Here is a 19,458-nt window from a genome sequence, read left to right as displayed (position 1 = left end):
ACAACGTAAAACCTCTTTTGTTTTTTTTCCTTATCTTAATATGCATAATTTGTAATGTTTGAATTGAGTAACAAGAATGAAATATCACCACAGTTCAATGTAAACACGGAAACGTTTTTATCACACACCAGGACCTGCAATGACGTCACATCACCAACAGTGGCATGTTGCAGTTCCAGTCTATTGTTTTAGTACGGATATTACGATAGGAGAAAATGCTAAAAATATTTTAATGCAGTCATGTGTTATGAATAATATTTATTTACAATAACTAATACAAAAGAGCAATTTTTATTTGGTTTCAAACTCCATTTTTAAAGCGTACAGCTTTTGTCCAGTTATTTTTGGTTTTATTATATTATCATTATGTTTATTATATTATTTGTTACATTATAAACATATTAAAAACATGCATCACATTCAGCTGCTTGGTCACGTGACCCTGCACGGAAGTGACGCGGGGCACTCAAAAGAGTTCAGCATCTGGGAGCAAAACACCAGTCAGCCTCATTTTACTTGACATCGGGGATTCAAAGAAGCGTCTTTACAGTCAGCAATAACATCTACAAGTAAGTTATTGTAGTTTAATCGTATATTTTGCATGAGTATTGTGGTGTCTGCCATGTTGGGACAAGCAGTGGTGCAGAACACAGCTGTCCGGCTGGCTGCCTCCTGAGTTGCGGCCTGGCGGTAAGATGCCTCCTTCTGGCCGCTGTGCACTTACTCCGTCCCTGCGTAGGTTATTCTTTTCTTTTGTTTGCCTGAACGAACGGCTGCGTAAAATGGCGAGTGTATACAAAATAACACGATAAACATTGGATGTTTTACGCGCAAAACCAAAATGACGCGCTGTGGTTGAGCTAGTACGGCTTACGCGTTTTAAGCTAGCTAACGATAACAAAGCGTCGCACGGTTCACCTTCGCACACCTTGCCAAAAATTCCTCCACAGCATCCTCACTACGACGAATAGTGCATCCAGAATCTCTTCTAATATATCTTATAACATGCACTATATTTTAAATTCGTCATCTTTTTCTAAAGTCAAATTTGCCCGAAGCCCGTCGGCAATCAACTTCTTATCATTTTAATCACATTCAAACATTGCTAAAATTGCTATGTCAAATGCGCGTTCGGTTAAAGGTGAAAAATGTTTTTTTCGTATTTTTCTTTCTTTCTACACAATTAAAGGCCCATTTCGACCAAGGTGTCTTCCCAGGCGTCTAGATTTTACATTTTGATTTCCACAACTGCGTAACGAGTCATTTGGAGCCCAGGACGCTCGTCATCGTCTCAGCCATTGTGTAATGCTCGTGGCCGCCGTTAGAGGGCGATCTGATGCGATTTTTTTGGGGGGGGTTATAAAATAAACACTTGAGCTGATCCTTGATTAATTATAAGTACACTTTTAACACGATCCATTTCCCCCCATCACTCATTTGATCTTAATTACGTCTATAATAACATAGCAAAGCATACAATTAGGACTTGAGGTTATAGCTTATAGTTATGTCATAATTACTGTAAAACAGTGTATGAAAACCACCACTAGGTGACACAGGCCTTTAAATAACACAATCAAATCATCCAATTTTCTCACTTGGGTCAATATTTTTTCGACTGAAACATTGTTTTAGGGTCTGAAAACAACAACAAAAAAAGAAAGTGTAAATGGATAAAACGCTAAATAAAGTTTTGGTGGCAGCTGTCTTCCGTTTTGCCAGATCGGGAAATGGTTGCCAGCCTAATCACAATTTAAAAAAAAACATTAGATCAATTTGCTTGTTGATCAATGGATAAAATTGTTTTAAAATTACTCACCTTAGTCTCTTTTTTTAATAAAGAATATGCTGAATCCATTATACATTGTATTCACATAATGGTTTTTAAATTTCAGGTTTTGGTGGCTAAAATGAATCCAGTGTACAGCCCTGCACCAACAGGGGTCCCCTTCACCAATTCTAAGGGTTTAGGCTATCCAGGTTGGTTATTGCATCAAATGGCATCAATATTGGCACTATGCAAGTGTTTAATGTTGTTTTTATTGCTTTGTTTATCCCTCCTATTTAACATGGAAGCTGGCTTTCCTGTTGGGTATGCTGCAGCTGCACCAGCATACTCTCCAAATGTCTATCAAGGAGCAAATCCAGCTTTCTCAAGTGGTAAACTCAATCTGCAATATTTTTCTAAATGTATCTGAATGTGACATACATGCTAATAATGTGTTGTAGAATTTTGAATAAATAGTTTTTTGTTCGTAATATTTCTTTATTTATTTCTCTATTTATATTTTCACACCACTGACACATAGCAGCAGATTAAATCATCTATTAGATGAAGGAAGGTAGCAAATACACCTGTATATCCACGTTTTAAATATATTTTTATATGGTTTTCAATGTGTGTGGTAAAACCACCTAAATATGTTATCACTTGAGATGTGACAGTTTATCACAAATCACAATTTGGTTCATACACTAACAGTTTACTAGGTTACTTGCAGTACAGTATTGGGAAAAATGCTAAACAAATTATGTGGCTAGTACATTGTCCTTTTAAGTGAATGTGTTGTTTTTTTTTTTCTCCAGGATATGCCCCTGGTGCACCATTTAAAATGTCCTGTTCCCCAAGTACTGGGACTGTACCCCCGTATTCATCCTCCCCAAACCCCTACCAAGCTGCTGTATACCCAGTCAGGAGCACCTACCCTCAACATAACCCTTATGCACAGGTGTGTAGTACCGTGTGGTATTGCTTATTTTAGAAAGCATAAACATACCATGCAATGCAATTTCCCCCCCTGTGTTATCCAGGCCTTGATTCCTTCACAACAGCAAGGTACCTACTTCACGCAGCCATTGTATGCGGCACCACCTCATGTGATCCATCACACAACAGTGGTCCAGCCCAATGGGATGCCTGCGGCCATGTATGCCCCGTCCATCCCTCCTCCCCGCAACAATGGGGTTGCCATGGGTATGGTAGCTGGGACCACAATGGCCATGTCAGCTGGTGGGTACTTTAGAGGAACATGTGGTGCCTTGAGATTAGAGATTGACCAATAAGGGTTTTTCAGGACCGATACCGATTATTAGTAGCCGTACTAGTAGCCGATATTAATTCACAATAAAGGTTTAAAAAACGTAGTAATGCAAACCCTAAAATTCATAGAACTTTATTAAATCACAACACTATAAATAATATAATTTAGTGAATATATAATAAGTACCGTATTTTCACGACTATAAGGCGCACTTAAGTCTTAAATTTCCTCCAAAATAGACAGGGCGCCTTATAATCCAGTTTGCTTTATATATGGAAAAAAATTCAAATGTGTAATTCATTGAGGGTGCGCCTTATAATGCGGTGCGCCTTATAGTCATGAAAATACGGTATATATATATCTCGGCACTGCGTTCGCAGACCCGGCTCATTGCCAACAAAGAGCACTGAATTGAAGCATAGTTGCGGCAAGCCTCTTGACGTGTTCAAGCTAAAAAGTTACTTAACAAGCAGCTGTTACAGGTTGTTTACGATAGAGTCTATGAATAGAGCATGAGGCAGCAAGCAGGAGAGAGAGGAGAGAAGCTTGGCTGCATTTTAGCATTTTAGCCAAAATAAGACGGTTTTAAATTGATTTCTTCATATCAGCCGGTCGGATTTAAAATTTAAACAAAAGGCCAATACAGTATATGTTAAATTACCAAATATCGGCGCCGATAATCGACCCGACCCATAATCGGTTGATCTCTTCTTAAGATACTGATCTTATTTCATTCCAGGGCCATGATTTTCAATTATTTTTTCCCTATTTAAATGAATTGAAGTGGAAGGTACTCTATTTCATTGGATCATGAGAATTTGTCACAATTTAGAGAAAAAAATGTTTGTGAGGCATAATTATTGATTTGTACGGAAAACCCGAGTGGCGGCTTCCCAATTTACCTTTCACTCTGGATGACAGGAACTTTGCTGTCTACGCCATCACCAGCGCCCGCCACTCTAGCGCCCCACCCCGTCACCATGCCCACATATCGGCCCGCCGGCACGCACAGCTACAGCTATGTGCCCCCACAGTGGTGAAGTTGAAGCAGAGTAAGTATGATGCATAGCCTTAAAATATGCCGGATAAATCCTGAGTTTTTTTAGTTTTGAACCCCATTGTATGAACTTGTGTATCTCCACAGGTGAGGTGGTTGATATGCATTCACATGCCACTCCAGTGTTTTTTGCTAGAGGTGGTGGACCAACTCTGCCAGCATCTGCAATCAGTTTGTCTTCTTCCAGTATAATGTGAATCTGAAACCATGTAGGTCCATTAGGATAGGGAGGGGTTTGGGGGACATTAATCCCCATATCTTAATGGAATTAGGCTTCATTCCATGCTACACCCCTCCAAGCCTGTTGCATATCTCGCGTTAAACGGCCCAAGCCTCCATGCAATTGTAAATGCAGGCTCATGCAGATTTTTAGAGTTTTAACTAGCTTGTGGTGAAATTGGAGTTCGGAGTAGTTTATCCCCACCTATTTCAGAGATGCGTCTGATGTTGAATGCATGTTCTGTATGTTGATATGTCAAGTAATGCTAGCTCAATCGATCTGCCGTGACAGATGCAAACTCCTTCAAAAGGAACACATCCAAAGGACGTTAAAAGTAATAAATTTCCAATGCTGACTCGCCAGTCACCCCATCTTAAATGTGAAACAAAATGAGAAATGTTCATGCAAAAAATAAAAACCAAGAGCAACGCTGCTGCACTGTCATGCAGAACCCGCTGCACTGTCATGCAGAACCAACTGTTCTGTTTTCACAGCTTTGTGTTTAATTAAGTGGAGCTTGTTTGTTTTCCATTTCTTTCGGTGATGCAGTATGTGCATTGTGTTTTACTGTTATTATATTTAAGGGAAAGAGTGTGATTTCTTGGCTACGGCTGAATGCCTGTTCCTTAGTCATTTAAAGTTCTCAAAATTTGACAAATATCTTAATGACTGAATGCCCAGGCTGAGGCAGTTTTTGAGTTTGTGCCTGAAACCGTTTTTTTAATGGACAGATGATAAGGCTATTTTAACCAGGACTGACTTAATATGAAGGAAACATTGTGCACGTTTTAAATTGACTGTAAAACTATAGGAAATTGTCTTACAGGCCATTGAATGGTCTCAATTATGTTTTTTTTTTCCAGAAACTATCACTGCTAACTACTAAAATTTAAGAAACCGTTTACTATTAAACTCTATTTGTGAACAGCACTACGGATTGAAAGCACTAAGTGATTCTAAGCTTTTTTTTGAACATTGCTTGCAGTTGTAGCATCAGGCCAACTCTTAAAAATCACTGTCTCAGCCTTGCTTTACGATGTCACCTCAGTTCAATAATCTGTTTTGTACATGTTATTTTGGTTCTTGTTTTGTATTCTAAAGAGCAAAAAATAAAAAGGAATACAAGAATTGTATTTGTTTGCTTTATTTGTGTACATTTCGGTGTACAATGTTAATGTTACAGTTCATGTTAACTGTATCCAATCCTCAAACTGCTGATAGTCTCACATGCATCCATTGACATACAAAAGAATGTGATGCTTTTATTGTCATATAAGTATAATGATATTTAAGATAAGATTAAAGAGATTTTCATCGTTAAAAATGTTTATAATATGTAGGAAATCAGGACCACATGTAAATTATAGTCACTTGTTTTAATGTATACCATTAAATCCTAGCAGTACTATTTACACATCAATAGGTGGCGTTAGTACATTGTTATAGGTTTCCATTAAACACAAAGAAGAACACCAGGTTACGTCAATTGTCGGCCATTTTGCATCTGGAATAGTGGATAAACATAACATTCCATTCATTAAAATGTGCACGTCCAGATTTCTGTCACTTTTAAGCCACTTTTGAAATGACTTGGTCTGGTGTCAACCGAATTATGTTGTAAGTGCACTACATAATTAAGAACTCCGGCACAAGATGGCCGCCGGTTACATACACCTCTGGCTCCATCTTTAGGCATCTAGTTTGATATTTGTGATATCTACAGAGACGAGTGTGGCGCGGAAATTTAGAATTAATAATATGGATATCCACTTCACAGTCAATAGCATTCTCTTTTGAATGTTTACATTTGAAATGTAAATACCTCTGCATTCAGCGTTGTCTCATCTGATTAAGGTCGTCGTACTGTCATATGGTTTGTCGCTTTACTAAATAGGATGAAAAAGTTCTAACTAATTATGTGGTCTAATGTGTTAGGCATGCAATTGCAGTCATCGCTGGGAAAAATGGCCGTGAATTTAACGACTGAGTTAATTGCTCTGTTTGTCATAACTTTGTAAAATTCTTAAACCTGTGGTTGCATGTCATTTACAAACATTAATGAGGTATTTTACAATACACATTACAGTAAGCAATGTAACTATATAACCAAAATGTCTAACAATCAAATTTGAATCTGTCAGTTACAGTAATTGTAATGTACCTTTCGATAACCGGTGAGGTGAGTGGTTAGCGCGTCGGCCTCACAGCTCTGGGGTCTCGGGTTCAAATCCAGGTCACGTCCAACTGTGTGGAGTTTGCATGTTCTCCCCGGGCGTGCGTGGGTTTCCTCCGGGTACTCCGGTTTCCTCCCACATTCCAAAAACATGCATGGTAGGCTGATTGGACACTCTAAATTGCCCCTAGGTATTATGGGTGTGAGTGTGTATGCTGGGTGTCCCCCCGCCTCTGGCCCGGAGTCAGCTGGGATAGGCTCCAGCACCCCCCGCGACCCTAGTGAGGATAAAGCGCTTCAGAAAATGAGTTGACTTGAGATAACCGGGCATAACAAATTAAAATAATTCTCCACAAAAAAGACACCTTTCATAGTGGTCTTACAAACAAACAAAAAGAGGAAATATAAGATAATTAACATTGGGTGAATAATAATGTGTTACCATACCATCCACATTGTTTTGAATTGATTAAGAAAAAAGTAATACAAAATTAGGTCATGATTAATCAAAAGCAAATAGTGCATGTTACCTGTATATTTTTGTTTGTTTTTTCCCAGAGGAGAAAGCCAACTTTCAAATGCAGATTTTGGTGGTACACAATGGGCTTGCCACAATAATTCTTCATGCTGCCACCCAAATATGCTTTATATCTGAGATTGCATAGACTTGAGGATGATGACGAGCCCTACAAGCACACCCAAACCCGTGGATCCCTTTCACACTTTATGGGTACAACTACAGGAATGCCATCAAAAGGGACTCCAGGGTAACTCAACTATGCAAAGTCAAAAATCTTAGTTCATCACCTCACGGGAATAGAGAGATGATGTTCCGTTTGAACATTAGGCCTGCATATACAATAGGTGATTGCCATTGTTATACACTTTATATCTAATTTCAGAACTCGAGGAAAAAGTTCTCAAGTTGAAAAATGACCGTCGATTGTAAGTATGACATTTCACCCTACCTACTAAAATGCTGTTGAAATGATGTCATTTGTTGATTTCATTCTAGATAAAAATGTCTGAATGCAAGCATGGAAAATATGCTAAGTCAATTTAGTTAAATGTTGAGATAGTGGGGGCCTAGTGTGATTAGCACGACGGCCTTACAGATCTGGGTTGTGGGTTCGATTCCAGGTGGTTCCTCACTTTGCATGTTCACTCTGGGCTCGCGTGGGTTTTACAAGATCTTTAAAGAATGACTATCGACATTAAACATAGTAAAGTGTTTATACCATATGTCACATTTAGCTGAGATTAAATTGAATCAAGTCAAATTAACTAAATATTTGTTCTTCATAGAGATGCTGAGAGTCTTCAACTGTTTTATACTCGTAATCAGGAGCTAAAGGACCAGAACAAAACTCTCCTGGATGCCAAAAGTCTCTTGGAGGACAGGTAACGAACTAACTTTCTGATTCCTGTTTTAAGGAAGCTCACTTGTAACATGATAGCACTATACACGCCTATTTAAAGTCTGAGGTGTAGTTTGTTAGAATTATTATTACTTTTTTGGAAGGTACATTAGAATAGAATACATGCAGAGGTCTCCCTTTCACTTAAAATGCTTTTAGGCTCCATACAAAGGATTGTGATCGATGTGCAATATTGGAGGAGAACTTGAAAAACTGCCGGGATAATAGCGAACAAATCATCAGCAAACTGAGTGAGTCTTTGTGTCTGTATTCATTTCATTGTTGTTTTTCTCCTTGTGCCATGCAATTGGGTGGCCACCAATTCAGCACACCCATGACAGTTATGACCATAAACAGTACAGAAAATAAATGGATGAATGAGTAAATTATACAAAAGAATCAATATATATTGAATAAAAATATAATATTTTAGATGACTGTATGGGCGCAGCCCGGCGGATGAGTGGTTAGCGTGTTGGCCTCACAGTGGAGGACCTGAGTTCAAATCCAGGTCAGTCCACCTGTGTGGCGTTTGCATGTTCTCCCCGGGTCTGTGTGGGTTTTCTCTGGGTACTCTGGTTCCCTCCCACATTCCAAAGACATGCATGGTAGGCTGATTGGACACTCTAAATTGCCACTAGGTATGAGTGTGAGCGTGAATGGTTGTTTGTCTCCTTGTGCCCTGCGATTGGCTGGCCACCAATTCAGGGTGTCCCCTGCCTCTGGCCCGAAGTCAGCTGGGATAGGCTCCAGCACCCCCCGCAACCCTAGCGAGGATAAAGCGGTTCATAAAATGAGATGAGATGAGATACTGTACGTATATATGCACTGTGTATATCGATATGTATACCTAACCCAAGTAAATAACATTCTTTTCTAAACTTTGGCAATGTTTATTTTTATTTTGGACAGAGCATGAAAGAAAGTACTTGGAGAATCAAAACCACAAACTTCATGCTGAGCTGCAAATATTAAAAACTTAGTGAGTGCATCTTAAACGATTTTAAATGTGTTTAAAGATTCATTTTGCATGTTATATATACTTGGTTTTATGTTCTATTTTGTCTGTGTACTTCTTTTTTTTTTAAGTTGTAAGCTTTTCACTGAGCTAACTGTTTGACATTGTTGGCATTATTAGCTCCAAACTGCAGGTGGCCAACTCCCCAGACCACGAAGATGGATTCATCCCAGACTCACCAGTTATGGCAAGCTCGCTTCCTTTGGCCAACAAAAAGAAGAAACGTAAATGCATGGACAATAGCAAACATGTTCACTATGCAGCCGAGCCCTCATTCAAAATCAACAAGTCACTCTTCAACGGTCACTTTAAAATCACATTTTTTTAACTCTATCGAAAGTTTCTAAATTGTTGAGTGCTATTTTGTATTTTTCTTTTCAACTCTAGAATCAAGTGAGAGGTTAAAAAATCCTAAAGGGGCACAGGTGCTTGTTCCTAACACATGTCAAATGGACACATCACATATTTTAGGTAAGATTTGAAGCGTGATTATTGTCAATAAGCATTGTAGAACTGTTTTTGTGATAACCCAACTTGTTTACTTTTGTTTATTGCGTTTACTTGTAACATCTTTTCAAAAGAAGTACATTAAAATTATTGTATTTCTAATGTCAGATGTGGAGGAGAATGGAGAAGTGATAGCAGAAACATGCGGCTTAGAACTTGTGAACGCAGCTCACATGGTAATTTTTTAAATATTTTTTACAATGAATTTCTTTGAATTCTCCTCTTTCTTAAATATATTGGATTGGATAACATTATTCATCCCGTATTCGGGAAATTTCATTGTGACAGTAGCAAGAAAAGGCATAGTTATAAGTTAGACAGTACAGTCGCAAAGGCCACAGAACAACAAAGCACAAAGTACAAAGCAAATATAAGTAAATGGGATCATTAAGAATAACCAAATCAAATCATTAAGACAGAAAAGCAGCAAAAGCACAAAACGAGCAAGAGTGGACGGAGCTACCGCCACTGGCTTCCACTTGAACTGCGCCATTTTGGTTGCGGTAGCAAAAACGGATACAGACTCAAAATACGTAAAATTTTATCTTCCCAGAAAACCAGAGATGCAATTCAGCAATACAACAAAAAAACACCTTGGCTGGCTGATGTTCGTCTAAAGTAAGGCATAGTCTTTATCAATTTAAACAACAAGAGAATGTCAAGTCCATTTTTTTTTGTACTTTATAATTCAAATTTCATTTGTGTCCCCTTGAAAAGGCCTCGTCGGATTTCTCTGTCGCCCCGACCCATCTGTAGTCCTGACTCAACGACAGTGAAGTCACCATCGATTCTCCTTAATAGTGAGACGGTAACTAACATGGACCCTATTGGCAAAGTAAAACTGGGAAAGGATGATGCTCCATCTAAGCGGCTGGAGGAGGGCAAAACATGTGACCAAGAAAATGGGAAGAAATTGGACACCCAAGCGAAGCTGATGAAAAAAAACTCCAAGGCCATTAGCCCTGAAAGCTTAAAGGTTTGCTATTTTATATCTATATACAATGTGCCCCACCTAGCTGTGGATCGATAGCTCAAGCAAAGACCCTTGTATCAAATCAAATAATGGCAGGCATTATAGTATTGGCAAATACTGTATTGTTGTCTTAAGAATTTATATTTTATTGTATTGTCATGGTACCAAAAAGGGGGGTGCTGTAGCCTGTGTGCGGTCGATTGGTCGCCGGTCTTTTGGTCGCCGTCTTTTGGTCGCCGTCTTTTGGTCGCCGTCTTTTGGTCGCCGTCTTTTGGTCGCCGGTCTTTTGGTCACGGTTTTTTGGTCGCCCGGACCGCAACAATGGGCGAGCAAAAGACCGGCGACCAAAAGACCGGCGACCAAAAGACCGGCGACCAAAAGACCGACGACCAAAAAAACGGCGACAAAACAAGGTAAAACAACACGGTCAATAAAAGCCAACAATGGCCATGAGCAGTTTCACTGAGCCGACGTGTGATTGTATAAGAGTTTGTATGTACATAAGTTTTCCCCTTAGGGAGGTACGTCAGTCAGGGTCTTAACAAGTTCTCCAAAAAAAAACAATAAAAGTCCGGGAAATTTTGAGCTTTTCTTTAGCCTAATAATTAATAGGGCATTAAGTATGCCTACATAATAATTCACAGTTTGTATTTAGGGAATTTGAGCAACAATTATCAATAACCTTCCGGGCGACCTAAAGACCGGCGACCAAAAGATCGGCGACCAAAAGATCGGCGACCAAAAGATCGGCGACCAAAAGATCGGCGACCAAAAGATCGGCGACCAAAAGACCGGCGACCAATCGACCGTGTACCGCTGCAACCTATCCCAGCCAACAATAGGCACCAGGCAGGGGACACCCTGAATTGCTGGCTAGCCAATCGCAGGGCTCAAGGAGACACAACTGAATTTACGAATGGTTTCAACATTACAGGTTCTCAACCAAACAGTACGAGATGAAATTGAGAGTCCAGCTTTTAAAAAGCCAAACTTAAAACCTACCGAACAAGCGTGCCAGGTCCAGAATGCCTCACAGAAAAGAGCACATGCAGAAACAGGTAAGATTTCTCTTGCTGTTTTTGGCTATAACATGACGTAGATCACTTAGTGTATATCTTTTTATATTATATTTATGACAGGTTTTTTTTTGTTAAAAAAATGCATTGAGAAGCATAAATGGCTAAATTTTTACTTATCGGAAATCTTTCATTAACATTTTTTAAAGTAGTTCTTTCACTGAGCAATACATTTATAAACAACATTGTACATAACATTGCTCAGAAATGCGTGGAAGCTTTAAATACATTATCGTGATCAATATACTGTAATTGAATCATGCTGGTTCTGCTTTTTGTCCCCTTTTTTTCCAGCAGAAAGGAAGCCCAGAATGGATTTAAATATGTGGAGCATTGACCCTGCTCTCAACCTCTCCATATACGACACTGAGCAAAAAGTAGATCAGGTACGCTATAGTTAAATAGTCTATTCATCACAGTAAACTGGGTTGTCTATAGGACCTCCAAAGTCCCCCAAATTTAAAAATGTTCTTATGGTTTTAGATTAATTTAAGGGTGGGTTCTCTCATTGAATAGCTTTGAGGAAGAGGCAAAAAATATTTTTTGGGCAGAGGAAGTTGACCTCACTGCGAATAAATGTAATGTGCAGTAAATGCTTTGAGGCTTTTTTTTTCCCAAGGGCTGCATTTAAAAAAAATGGCATGGGCCAATTTGAAATCCTTCTTTTATTTGTTAAAGGAACAATGGGAATCAGGTAATTAAAAAAAGTTAGGGATTTAAAATGTATTTGGCGATAGACGCCCAATCCAATTTGCCTGGGGGGCTGGCAGCGATTGTCTATCTCCATCACTAGTAATTAGATATGAGGAGTCAATACAAGCCTTCCCAATTGAAATGGATTTGACGTTAACAACTCTCAATAATCTAGTTAATGAGTTAAGGGCTACAAGCAACAAAATATTTCAAAGGCTAAAACAATATTGCAAAAATAAATGAAAAAAACTATATATTTGGAAAGACATCTATATCTACACTACATCTACACACAAACCTTACAGAACGATAAAATGTCCGACGACAGCAAAAGGTCAATAAAATCATGACTAAGTAAGCACAATTATTTTTTTAAATAGATTTCAAACAATATCTACATAGTTTCCCTAAATTGAATTCAACATGTCAGATTTTCACTACTGAACTAATAGAGAGGCATCATTTAAGTGGCTGTGTTGAAGCTATGAACAGCAACATACCGTAGGCTGGACTCAAGCATCTTGTGCAGGCCATATTCTATGATATCATAATTTGCTGAAGGCTAACAAAAACTGGGAAATGGCACAAAGTTTAGACACCTGGTTTTAAGGGCATCTTGTTGCATCTACAATATAATTCAATGATTTTTTACATACAACCTACTTTATCTATAATTATTTTTCTTTGGTTGCCAGCATGAAGAAGAGCACCATGAAGAATTACTCGATAGTGACTGCACTTGGATCAGTCACAGCTTACTTCAACGTCGTGGCGAAGAAGATAAGGATGAAACCAGGGTGTCAGGTGAAACATTCAAATACTCTTCCCTGCCTGTTTGACATTTATTGTAAGGCCAAAGGGTAAAAATTTAACTCCAATGTTGTCTTATAAGGAATTGGTGACAAGGCAAATGACAGTCTGGATCGAATTTTTGACACAACTGCCCATGAGGACTACATATCTTACAATCGCTCACAAGTTGACAGTGATCCCTGTGAAGATAAAAATGAGGAGGAAAATGGTACCTACTATAGTTTGACATATACACTCACCACAAACAGTAAATTGTGGAACTTAAGCTGTATTAGCATTTTAAAAATATTGAATGATACAACATTGTTTATCATGATTGTAGTTTACTTGTACTGCCATAATAATGAACATTTTTAAATGAATGAATAACTGATCATTTGAATATTTTTTGTCATGAAATTCTTGTGGTGGACCATGACTCTTATGTACAGTATAATTCAGTATAACTGGTACTGTTATCAAACTTAATGTTTTGTTTTTTTTCCCACCAACTTTTCAACTAGGACAAGAGACTCCATGTTTCTCTCCTCGAGTCCGTAAAATGCAGTAAGATATTCACACTTAACTTTCTAAGACTTAAACAAAATGTCTATAATGTTTTCTTGTGTCACTACAATTAAATGTATCTATATTATCATCACTTTATTTTTACCTTGATCGATTGTCAATTGTATATTATACATGGAGCTCCATTCAAAGCAGCATTGATTACAAGTTCCTCTCTGGTTTAGACACCCAACTTTTGCACATGTGGCAGTGGTCCGCAAGAAAGATGAGAGAAGAAAATTGAAAGGCACCACTTGCAAAGAATGTGAAATTGTAAGTTTGGTTTATGTGCCATTATCGAACGTGTGTTTAACACAGGGTTGGGCAAACTTTTCGGCCCGGGGGCCACATTGACTTTAAAATTTTGACAGACGGGCCGGGTCAGCACAAGATACGATACATATAAAAACTGCATCCGTTAACAGTACATATGAAACATAAAAAAGGACTAAAGTATGAGCATACTCATCACTCATCTGGGATTTATGGGGTGCTTTCTTGGTTTTCATCAGACTAAAGGTCTGTTCACACACACACATGTAGAGCCAAATAACACCAGAATCCTCTGTGCCATCTTCTGGATGTTTGGAAATTTGGCGGCACTTAATGAAGCATAAAACTCAGAGACTTTCAGGGAGTTGAACTTGTCACATTGGAGATCAATCAGTTCCGATGGCAACTCCTGTGGAACCGTTTCCGGGTCTTGTGAGAAAGGATATGACACCAGCTGTCAATTTTTCCAAAATCACAAAACCGACAGCAGAATTGCTCATGCAGGTCGTCCAATGATTTCCTGTATTTTTTGAGATGCGGGGGCCTCTTTTAACGCAACCAGTGTGGGGAAATGAGCAAATGACTTGTCTGATATTTGCTTGAAAAATAAAACCAGCTTGGTTTTGAAGGCGGAAGGTTTGCTTGCATTTCATGCACAAACTGTTTTTTCTCGTAGCTTCACATTCAGCTCGTTCATGTGTGTCAGGATGTCCACAGTAAAAGTTAAATATTCAGAAATGTGTCAGTATTCTCAGGTAGCTCCCACACACATTTACATACTTTTACTAGGCTAATGCGCCATCTATCGGGGAAACGAGGGTATTGCGTGGAAATGAATGAGGTCATTGATTTTTACTATAATTTGGACAACGTCGGCGGGCCGGATTAAAAAGCCTAACGGGCCGTATATGGCCCGCGGGCCGTAGTTTGCCCCTGGTTTAACACATCAACATATACATTTCCCTCTGCCAGTACTACCGCCATCTTCCCGAGGAGGAGAAAAAGAAGAAATTGTCCGAATGCTCTCGGCACCGTCATCTTTTCATACCACCCAACACGCCGGAGAATTTCTGGGAAGTCGGATTCCCATCAACTCAGACATGCGTTGAAAGAGGTATTGGACTGTCTTCCCCGTATGCTTGTGAGTTAAAGATTGAGTTTGCTCTCTGTTTGTATAGGATATATAAGGGAGGAGAAAATTCCGCAGTCTCGTTTAAGGAGAAAACAGCCTTTCCTTGCTCTCTTCTCGCCAAAATGTAGCCAGCAAGAGAGCTCCAAATAATCACAAAACTACAACAAGGAGGTCAAAAAAGTTCATTTTGTAGACTCTTTATTATTGGGTTAACTCCCCACCCACTTACTTTAAGTTACTATAATGAATGACTTTGGAGATGCTGAACAAATAAATACTATAAGAAATTAAATGTTACAAATGCTGGTTTATTATTTTTCATTTAAAATGTTTGCATTTTGGTGTACAATAAGGGTAACAAAAAATGGCATTTTTCCCGTTTTCTCCTCTAAGGTACAAAATAGATATGTAAACAAAAAAAATATTTGGTCTGTAGTGTATCAGAGCAGCACTAAAGAGATAAAAATATACAAATACAGCATATATGAAGATCATTTGTTGAGGAAGTGCAGTTTTTTTTTGGTTCGTCCTGAAGTGCTGATGTCACTGTGTTTCTCTCTCAGAGTATACCAGCAAAGCCTCGCTCACGTGACTGACTCCCATACTGCAACCAGACCAGTAAAAAAAGTTGATTTATTTATAAATATGTTCATTTACATATCGATGACTGTGACAGCCTGGCTGGCAGAAAAATTAAGTCGTTAAGACTCGTCTAAATTCGTTACTTACCAAATTATTGATGGTGTGTTCATGTCCATATAGAAAATAAGAGGCGATAGGAACATGGCAGTAACCTGTGACAAATTCACTTATTAGCTACTGCGCAGAACTATTTTATTACAGTTAAAATTTGGCATGGAAAATGTATTTACCTTGGACATAAAAATCCACATTGCAGAGTGCTGGAGAGATAATCCACTTTTTAATTTGACTGTCGCCAAAAGCAGCAAAAAGCCCAGCAAGGCACTGTCAAATCACAAAACAATGCAAATAGTATGATTAATAATATACTATGTGTATTCACAGTTTAAGGAAAGTCACATTCGAGCCATTAGTATAAAAAAATCCCTCATCCTGCTTACATTTTAGATCAAGATTTAAGATTATGAGGGCAAGTTGAGACAATAATTATTTAACAGTAGCTTTGCAATTGAGGCGCTTCAAACAGGTTTTTTTTAGGATGGAGTGTTTAATATGATTATAATGTCAGAGAAAAGCATGGTTGAATTTGATTTCTATGGAAACTAAAAATAATTTTAGCATAAATTTACTGTTGGATTATTTGCTTGTTAGCAAAAAGCAACTTTTGTGTAAAGGACTGAACATTAGTTATGCATCAAAAACTCAAAAGTTTGCAAATTTCCCTTTCCCATTCTAGTTTCTGATTGTGACATTTGATTTTTATAGATTTATTTTATTTTAGGTTGAACTTCAATATTAAGAGCATTTCCCATAGTACCTATAACATTTCTCCTATTACTTTGTAGGTGTTAATAGTGGTTAAAGGCCTTGGTGGGTTCACCTGGCACAGCAGCCCCCGCGGAAGTAGTATGACTGAAGAGAAGGGAACTCCAGGGCCCTGCTGAGGTCACCTGTAGATGAATGAAGGTCATTCATTGGCTAAAGTGCAGCACTTCCCATTTCCACTAGCCTATATACTTCAGGAAGTTCAAGACAATAGATAATAATTATATTATCACCTGATGGATGAGCAGCCATACCAAGAAGCAAAACGCTGTCACAAAAAACAGTTTATTCTCCAGTTATATATTCAATCATTTTACATAATGCTTATCCTCACATGGGTTGTTTTTATAATCCATAATGTATTCTGAAATATTTGTTCTTACCTGAACAGGTAGTTGACACATTGCTGTTCAATGTCACTACATGAGAAAAAAACAAAAGAGACACATGAGTAAGTAGAAATTTAATATTACTTCTATATGGATAAATATGTACCCATTTACCTTAAATTACTGGATTTATAGTGAACTTGAAACACCCTATAGGCCCCTAAAAAACAAATATTTAAAGTCATCACAAAGGCAAAAGGGATTTTTAAACAGTAAATATGTATGTACTTAAAAGTTAAGACATACCAACACAGACTAGATGAGCAATGGCCCACATGTAACCGGTGAAGTCAAACTATAAAGTGTACAAAAACATGAATTAACTGAAAAATAATGTATGTATGCTACGATGACAAATAGTAGTAACCTGGGGATCATAGGCAGGGAGGTTGATGGCTGAAATCAGCATGAGACATATGCTAACAGAGGAGAAAGCAAATATAATAGGCTCAATAGGGTTCATAATCTCATATTTAGAAATATACAATATAAAGTAAATCACAAACCTGATAAATTTCACCCACTCAATTTTCTGTAATGATATAAATGGGTGATTTTGGGTAAATATGAGCTGCAATTTTAAACACTTAAATGTATTCTTACCTCTCTATGAACAGCCTTCAAGATGACATAACTCACAACATGAGATGAATTCTGTAGAGTGAAAAAGAAAGGAATTTCCTGCAAGGGGAAAATAAATTTAATGTATTTTTTAACATGCATTACATATGTGTAATATTAAGATAGTAACTCACGAGACGTGATAGAGCTCTGGAACCTGCATAAATGTTTCCTACAAATAGTAGGGAGCCTGGAAGCCAGGCAAAGGCAGCTGATCTGAAAGTCATTTTTAAATGTAGCAGACATTTTGGAGTCTCAAAGTGAATTACCGTATTTACTCGCATATAAGCCGCCCCTTAAAATTGCCTTAAAATGGTTGAATTTTACAATTTATCGCGTATAAGCTGCCCCCTGATTCACAATTTTCACCTTCACATTCATGGTTTTAATAGGGAGTACAAATGTGTTACTTTGAAGGTGAAATCTTAAGAAAAAATCATCACGTGGTATTTCTGAGATACTGTATGAATCAAAAGCACATTATTAGGGTCAATAACATAAGGAATTAATTCATCCAGTAATGGTTGTTTTCTTGCTGCAAAACAGAAAATAACCAACAAATAGTAAATGTTACTTTGCCGACATCTACTGGTGAAAAATAATATGGCAAGTCTTGTGGGCGTATATAAGCTGTACCCCTGAATCAGTCATCATTTTTTAAAGTTGCAAATATGGCTTGTATGCGAGAAAATATGGTAAAATGAATGAATTGTTAATAAAGTGTACCTGGAGATGCGGCTCATTTCCACCCATCCCAGCTTTCCAAAAAGGAGAAGCAGTAACGCCCCGATAAATGTCTGCCATCTTTGACAGAGGAATAGAATTAGTTAATACCGTCAGAATGCAATAATAAAATGCCGTAATTAAATACTATGTCACTCACCCTTGGAATAAGGTTGGATAGGTGAATTTCATTACAGTCAAGACAAACTGAAAAACAGATCGATGTGGTTTTATTTATAACTACATAGCAAAATGACATTGGAAACAAATGTTTTCATTCGTTATTAAATTACAACAGATTTCACGATATAAAAAATGATTTTCATTTGGAAGGGAGCTAGAGCTGTAGTTATAAAACGCCTTTAATTTGGATTCATATGTTCTGAAAAGATGATCCAAAAACAGAATAAAGTAGAGTATATGTGATAAGACAATTTTTTTGTCAAAATTTCAGATGTATTAAACGATACACAAACGCATGATTTGAGTCATATTATGATTTTGAGGCTCGATTTTATAGTCAAAAATTATTTAAATGTATTTAAACGAGACTTATACAAACTTTGATTTAATGTCACAGGCAACCTGAACAATTTACAATAACAAGCATATTTAATTAATTGCTGCATGTTATTTTTTGTAATACTGTTATTGTTTTTGGCAAACTTGCGCTGGATCGCTCTCAATTATTAGTTTATGACACAAATGGAGATTTAGATGACTAACTTCAAAAGGAAGTAGAAACGGTTTCACTCAAATCTGACCGCGGAAAACGCAAAAAAAGTAAGTCAGATTCATTTATATTCTTCAAAAGAGAAATCTATTTTAAATGAGATATATTTAAAGGTGATCGCTTCATATAAAACTTGATATTTCTGAAAAACTTACCTTATTCGTGAAATACGATACAACAAAAAAGAAGCTAAAGGCGAGCCCGCAGAGGTTTCTATTCCACTGCATTTCGATCTACTGAAACGCAGCATGACTTCTGCTACACAAACACTAATATAATAATAATATCATGTTTTTCAATCTACCTTACTATCATTTCGCAATTTTTCGAAACTTCGGTTTGCAGTCACTGGACTGACTGGCACGTCAAGACGTCGCCGAACCAAGATCGTCTATTAAGTAAAGAAACCCGAGTGAAAAGCATAATGAGCGACAGAAGATGAATACATTCCTGCTGTTTTGTCATACCTAATTACCACATGTATTCCATAGTTTCACATTTATTTATACTTTTTCCTTTAGAGTACATTTTTTTAAATATGGTAAAAATCGTTGGTAGTGGATGTTCAGTATCGTCAAAGATCTC

General features: G+C 37.7%; 3 protein-coding genes across 8 annotated transcripts; 2 read left to right on the top strand and 1 right to left on the bottom strand.

Annotated features, from left to right (window-relative positions):
* Positions 1–415: 415 nt before the first annotated feature.
* On the top strand, positions 416–5,451 carry fam168b (family with sequence similarity 168 member B). 2 transcript variants are annotated; one of them, XM_077624572.1, is made up of 8 exons: positions 416–569; positions 1,896–1,980; positions 2,077–2,160; positions 2,587–2,729; positions 2,812–2,836; positions 2,897–3,010; positions 3,963–4,093; positions 4,186–5,451. In XM_077624572.1, exons 2-7 carry the CDS (start codon positions 1,911–1,913, stop codon positions 4,079–4,081), a joined length of 555 nt encoding a protein of 184 aa, XP_077480698.1. In that variant the 5' UTR covers positions 416–569; positions 1,896–1,910; the 3' UTR covers positions 4,082–4,093; positions 4,186–5,451. The 2 variants fall into 2 exon arrangements, with proteins under 2 accessions (XP_077480698.1, XP_077480697.1); XM_077624571.1 differs by having other exon boundaries at positions 417–569; positions 2,812–3,010.
* A 358-nt stretch (positions 5,452–5,809) lies between these two features.
* Positions 5,810–15,232, top strand: rbbp8 (retinoblastoma binding protein 8). Of its 5 annotated transcripts, none has more exons than XM_077624786.1 (19): positions 5,810–5,935; positions 7,050–7,258; positions 7,394–7,436; positions 7,797–7,892; positions 8,069–8,160; positions 8,822–8,891; positions 9,048–9,229; positions 9,315–9,398; positions 9,543–9,610; positions 9,988–10,052; positions 10,152–10,410; positions 11,342–11,465; positions 11,778–11,869; positions 12,872–12,980; positions 13,069–13,197; positions 13,493–13,535; positions 13,721–13,808; positions 14,781–14,922; positions 14,987–15,232. In XM_077624786.1, exons 2-19 carry the CDS (start codon positions 7,165–7,167, stop codon positions 15,088–15,090), a joined length of 1,884 nt encoding a protein of 627 aa, XP_077480912.1. In that variant the 5' UTR covers positions 5,810–5,935; positions 7,050–7,164; the 3' UTR covers positions 15,091–15,232. The 5 variants fall into 5 exon arrangements, with proteins under 5 accessions (XP_077480912.1, XP_077480913.1, XP_077480911.1 ...); XM_077624787.1 differs by lacking the exon at positions 5,810–5,935 and adding an exon at positions 6,021–6,132; XM_077624785.1 differs by lacking the exon at positions 5,810–5,935 and adding an exon at positions 6,027–6,172.
* Positions 15,230–19,246, bottom strand: slc35d4 (solute carrier family 35 member D4). Its single transcript, XM_077624789.1, has 15 exons — positions 19,029–19,246; positions 18,301–18,347; positions 18,144–18,221; positions 17,552–17,633; positions 17,400–17,477; positions 17,303–17,328; positions 17,164–17,215; positions 17,043–17,091; positions 16,911–16,956; positions 16,791–16,826; positions 16,641–16,675; positions 16,463–16,532; positions 15,813–15,906; positions 15,670–15,734; positions 15,230–15,544 (listed from the first exon to the last, which is right to left on the bottom strand). Exons 1-15 carry the CDS (start codon positions 19,098–19,100, stop codon positions 15,484–15,486), a joined length of 891 nt encoding a protein of 296 aa, XP_077480915.1. The 5' UTR covers positions 19,101–19,246; the 3' UTR covers positions 15,230–15,483.
* Positions 19,247–19,458: the final 212 nt, after the last annotated feature.

This window comes from Stigmatopora argus, chromosome 17 (genome assembly GCF_051989625.1).
Source record: "Stigmatopora argus isolate UIUO_Sarg chromosome 17, RoL_Sarg_1.0, whole genome shotgun sequence".
Classification (NCBI taxonomy): domain Eukaryota; kingdom Metazoa; phylum Chordata; class Actinopteri; order Syngnathiformes; family Syngnathidae; genus Stigmatopora; species Stigmatopora argus.
This window is presented reverse-complemented; position numbering and strand designations above follow the sequence as displayed.